The 5,394-nt window shown below is 48.8% G+C and overlaps 1 protein-coding gene across 2 annotated transcripts; it reads right to left on the bottom strand.

Moving 5' to 3' along the window:
- Positions 1-247: 247 nt before the first annotated feature.
- slc16a3a (solute carrier family 16 member 3a) lies at positions 248-2,412 on the bottom strand. 2 transcript variants are annotated; one of them, XM_030790427.1, is made up of 5 exons: positions 2,187-2,412; positions 1,822-1,965; positions 785-1,573; positions 409-588; positions 248-321 (listed from the first exon to the last, which is right to left on the bottom strand). In XM_030790427.1, exons 1-5 carry the CDS (start codon positions 2,410-2,412, stop codon positions 248-250), a joined length of 1,413 nt encoding a protein of 470 aa, XP_030646287.1. The 2 variants fall into 2 exon arrangements, with proteins under 2 accessions (XP_030646287.1, XP_030646286.1); XM_030790426.1 differs by having other exon boundaries at positions 248-588.
- Positions 2,413-5,394: the final 2,982 nt, after the last annotated feature.

The raw sequence follows: 5,394 nt of genomic DNA, 5'->3' as shown, positions 1-5,394 counted from the left end.
AGTACAGGTCAGTTATCACTGTGTGTCTGTACTAATGAATGTTCACAGTTTGCTTGTGTTTTGGAGAGACTCCTGATGGGACCACACAGTTTGGGATTACAGTGACATAAGAGATTAGATTAATACAGCAGACTTAAAACATCTGTTTTAACCCAGCTCAGGAGGGGCTGTTTTACCCAGTTCATAAGCAGGAGTGACCTTGGCTATTGTTACGTCCACTGTCTCTCTGCTGTGTGGACTCTGTCCTTCACAAACAGGTCTCAGGACTGGAGATGACATCACCGTTCTGCTCTGGTCCTTCTTTCAGGAATGTTTCTACCGCTGTGGGGTCCACCATTACACTGTCTGGTCGCAAGTCCCCCAAGTCCGTCGGTTTCGCTGAGTCGCCGTTTGCCTTTTGGGCCTCACCCCTGATCTCCCCCATCTCCGCTGCAGGCTCTATGGCCTCCGCCTCAGCTTTGGGTTCCTGCGGCTCTTTCTTGATGCAGAAGAAGTTGCACGTGGCCAACACCAGAGCAGACAGCACCACTTCACTCCCAGCCAGTAAGAACACAAACATGTAATTCTTAGTGGCATCCAGAAGACGGCCTACGGATGGGATATGGATATTAGTTATGTGCAGGTGCATCTGAGATGACCTGTAAAAGTTGAAAGCTCGACAGGTTTAATATGAGGCATCATTACTAATGGAGCAGCGCAGTGCTACATGTAAAGAGATGCCTATCAGTTAGAAGAGGTAACTCTTAATTTCAGTCAATTCAACAAAGACAAAATGCGAACCAACCTGCTGACGGAGGACCGACCAGTACGGCAGCGGCCTCCACGAGCAGCACCAGGCCAATGGCGCTGGAGAACTTCTCTGTGCCCACCACGGCCATGAGGACCTCAAACTGCAGGGCACCCACCATGCCGTAGGAGACCCCGAAGAAAATGCAGAAGACCACCAGGGAGGCGTAGTCCTTAGACAGGGAGCCAATGATGTCGGTCGTGCCGTTGAACACGAGGGCAAAGCTGAAGAGGTAGACACAGCGGGGACGCACCCACTTTAGACCGGCGATGATCCCGCACGTAGGTCGGGCGAAGATGTCGATGAAGCCCAGGATGGTAAGCAGCAGGGCGGACTTGGTGTCCTCGTTTCCCAGCTCCTTGGCGTAATTCACTACAAACACGGGTGGCACGAACAGGCCCAGCACCATCACAGACGCTGCCACCGTGTAAATGAGGAAGCCGCGGTCCTTGAACACGCTGAAATCCAGCAGCTTGGCTTTGGGCTTCTTTTCTGCTGGCCCTTCTTTGGCCTCCTCAATCCCAGAGGTCTGTTTGTTTTTTTTCGGAGGCACCAGGGGTCTCATTAAAGCCCCACAGGCGCAGCAGTTCAGCAGCATCCCGCCCAGGATGAGGAAGCCCCCTCTCCAGCCGTAGGCGTGCTGAAGGACCTGGCCCAGCGGGGACAGGCAACACAAGGCCACGGGGCTGCCGGCTGCCGCCAGGCCGTTGGCCAGCGGACGCTTCTCACTGAAGTACCGATTCAGCATGATGAGGGAGGGCTGGAAATTAAGGGCCATGCCGAGACCTAGAAACAAAAAAATATCATGGTAACCTGCCACAAAGATTTCAAAACTCATCACTCCACCAGAAACTCTAAAATGACAGTTCTCTGTGGATAGGGCTAAAACAAACAAATAACACATTCCTAGTGCTACCCAGCCTAAGATACATTTGGGTTCAGTTGTGTTTTTTGATTCATGTATACTGTATTGCTCATGCTTTTTAAAAATGGGTAGAGGTCATTTTGAGGGGGGGAGCGGGTCAACTGCTGACCTGTGATGACCCCTGTGCAGAGGTAGATGTGGGTGATGCTGGTGGCAAACGACGCCAGGATCATTCCCAGAGACGCAAAGATGCCCCCCACCATCATCACCGGCCGACAGCCAAAACGATTGACCAAGATGCTGCATAGAGGGCCTGTTTGGACCACATACCATCAGAGTCGTACAATACAGCCTTCACTCACTGACTCATTAACAATACGCTTTCTTCACACACATTGGTAGAAGGTTAAGAATGAAAGTGCTAGGACTTAACCAAATGCTTACAATATCCAACGATAATCTTTTCGTTCTAAACAAGGAAATGTCTCTTTTGAGTTAAAAAAAAAAAAACGAACGGTTTTGTATGTGGCGTACCTGTGCCGTAAAGCATAGCCAGCAGAATGGAGGAGATCCACGCGGTGTCGCTGTAGCCGACCTCAAACTCTCGGATCAGCTCCTTGAAGAACACACTGACAGCTTTTGGAAAGGCGTAGGAGAAACCTGTGATGATGAAGCAACCAAACAGGACTGCCCACCCCCAGCCCCCGTCCGGGGCCTTCACCCCGCCTCCACCACCGTCGTCCAGGGCAACGCCTCCCATGATGCTCTCTGCGCCAACCTGCGACGTGAAAAGAGCCGGGTGTTTCTAATGTGACAACAATAACACTTCAACCTCATGACCGTACATATGTAAATAAATACTGTTATGGATGTAGTGGATTGATATTTTACATGTACAAATGTTTTAACTGCATTTTCCTGACTGCTGGCTCAAGCTTTGCCAGCGTATCCGTCTTTAAGAGGTGACATGAATAAGGTGAACTTTTCACAGTACAAGTTACCGCTGGAAGGACAGACTAACAGCTGTTTAAAACTAACATCCACAACGAATACGTCTCAAGAAGTCAAACTTTTCTGTACCTCCACGCTACAGTCACCACTACCTCTGTATTCATGACATTAGCATGACTACCACAGCAGCGACATTAGGGAGAGACATTAGATCTCTGTGGTGTTATTTTGCCGTCCTAAGATTACCATTACAATGAGGGATATTTATGACTAGAGTATTACTCCATTATGTAGTATAATGGCCGCTCAGACAGTCACTGTGACAGCAGAGCTCCAGGGACAGAGGGAGAGAGGTCCGGGGGGGGGGGGGGGGGTTGGGGTGGGGGGGTGGGGGGGGGGGGGGCGGTGGAGCTGGGAGGCTGATTTACGGTCTGCTCTTGTCTGGGCCCTGCCCGGCTCTCACCATCACCAACACGTTACACGACTGTCACGCTATCACACCGGTTGTCATGAGAGAGGGGCCGCATAAATTTGAGGGACTTTTCTTGTCTCAGACCCACACACACACCTACTAAGTTTTCTCTTCTCATGAGACACCACACATGAACCATAGCCTACAAAGTAAGAACCTGTGGGAACATAGTGTGATAGTGGCCTTGGTCTCCATCACTCGTGGCAGTGGTGGTGTAATTGTCCTTTGTCTCCATCACTCGTGGCAGTGGTGGTGTAATTGTCCTTGGTCTCCATCACTCGTAGCAGTGGTGGTGTAACTGCTGACTCTGGAGGATCAGTACTAATACAGGAATAGGGAACGGGGTATATGTCTGTTATCTTGAGCTCAAGGTGACCAGTGTCCAAAAAATGTTTTTTTTTTGTTTGTTTGTTTATTTGTTTGTTTGTTTGTTTGTTTTTCCAGATTACTGAAATAGAATCACATTGAGGCACATTTTTTGTGAACTGATTGTTCAGACATGAGCTGAGGTTTTACTACCCAAAGCCTCAGTCTTTTCCAGTCTGGGACTGCTTCCATGGTAGCATTCAAAGCCCTGGGAGAGATGAGACATTTGCATGTTTATTCTCTCATGATTCCTTGGAATGATTCCTTGGAATGCCAATAAAACGCATACCCCAGTCTCTTCTCTTTCGGTTTACTTGCCCAGGCATATAGACATGACAAAACCAAGCATATAGACCTGACCACACCGGGCATATGGACCTGACCACACCAGGCATATGGACCCGACCACACCGGGCATATGGACCCGACCACACCGGGCATATGGACCCGACCACACCAGGCATATGGACCCGACCACACCGGGCATATAGACCTGACCACACCAGGCATATAGACTTGACCACACCGGGCATATGGACCCGACCACACCGGGCATATGGACCTGATCACACCAGGCATATAGACCTGACCACACCAGGCATATGGACCTGACCACACCAGGCATATGGACCTGACCACATCAGACATATGGACCTGACCACAGCAGGTATATAGACCTGACCACACCGGGCATATGGACCTGACCACACCAGGTATATAGACCTGACCACACCAGGCATATAGACCTGACCACACCAAGCATATGGACCTGACCACACCAGGCATATAGACCTGACCACACCAGGCATATGGACCTGACCACACCAGGCATATAGACCTGACCACACCAGGCATATGGACCTGACCACATCAGACATATGGACCTGACCACAGCAGGTATATAGACCTGACCACACCAGGCATATGGACCTGACCACACCAGGTATATAGACCTGACCACACCAGGCATATAGACCTGACCACACCGGGCATATGGACCTGACCACACCGGGCATATGGACCTGACCACACCGGGCATATGGACCTGACCACACCGGGCATATGGACCTGACCACACCGGGCATATGGACCTGACCACACCAGGCATATAGACCTGACCACTCCAGGCATATAGACCTGACCACACCAGGTATATAGATCTGACCACACCGGGCATATGGACCTGACCACACCGGGTATATAGACCTGACCACACCAGGCATATAGACCTGACCACACCAAGCATATGGACCTGACCACACCGGGCATATGGACCTGACCACACCGGGCATATGGACCTGACCACACCGGGTATATGGACCCGACCACACCGGGGCCGAATGAACGATTCTTCTATTTGGTGTCTCTGAGAGTTTCCTTCTTCTTCCTTTTTTGGTGACAGACCATGACTGCTGAGTCTAAATGATTTACACTAAATGATTTTCTGGGCAAAATGATTACTCTGACTAAATAATTTTTTTGAACATTCAGTGTTGCATACTTTTATGATAACAATTTAAATGTAGAGTTACAGGAAAACTAAGATAATTCTATTCATCATCGCTAATCACTTTTAAGCTTTTAAAAGAGAAGCATAATATTTCCAGTTTCCAGAAATCATTTCCAGGAATGATCAGCAAAGCCATCTCTGAGTCATTCGAAGCAGTCACTGAGACCAAAACGCTAGTATGAAAGTAATGCCTTAAAGACATGTTATTCAAAACTCCACGTAGGCTATTTCAGTTTAGTAAGAGGGTGTGTCAACAACTGTGTTTGATAACTGCACAATTTATAACTTTTAAAAGCACTTTATCTTCCTTTGTTAAACTCGTACCTGGCAGGCTATTTAACGAGATAAAACTGAAAATCTGAAGGCGATGTTAAACGTCTGCTCAGTTTCCTTTCTCAGAATATATACATGGATTCCCATGAATAAATACAATAAAGACAGTT

The sequence above is a fragment of the Chanos chanos genome, chromosome 13 (assembly GCF_902362185.1).
Source record: "Chanos chanos chromosome 13, fChaCha1.1, whole genome shotgun sequence".
Classification (NCBI taxonomy): domain Eukaryota; kingdom Metazoa; phylum Chordata; class Actinopteri; order Gonorynchiformes; family Chanidae; genus Chanos; species Chanos chanos.
Note: the sequence above shows the minus strand (reverse complement) of the source record. Positions and strands in the feature narration are given on the sequence as shown.

Bases quoted from the DNA above. Each gene is read 5' to 3' on its own strand.
- slc16a3a (XM_030790426.1), bottom strand. From the start codon at position 2,412: ATGGGAGGCGTTGCCCTGGACGACGGTGGTGGAGGCGGGGTGAAGGCC. The intron at 1,966-2,186 runs GTACGCCACATA...TGGTCCAAACAG, and splicing joins GGCTATGCTTTACGGCACAG to GCCCTCTATGCAGCATCTTG. The intron at 589-784 runs GTTGGTTCGCAT...TCCCATCCGTAG, and splicing joins GGTCGGTCCTCCGTCAGCAG to GCCGTCTTCTGGATGCCACT.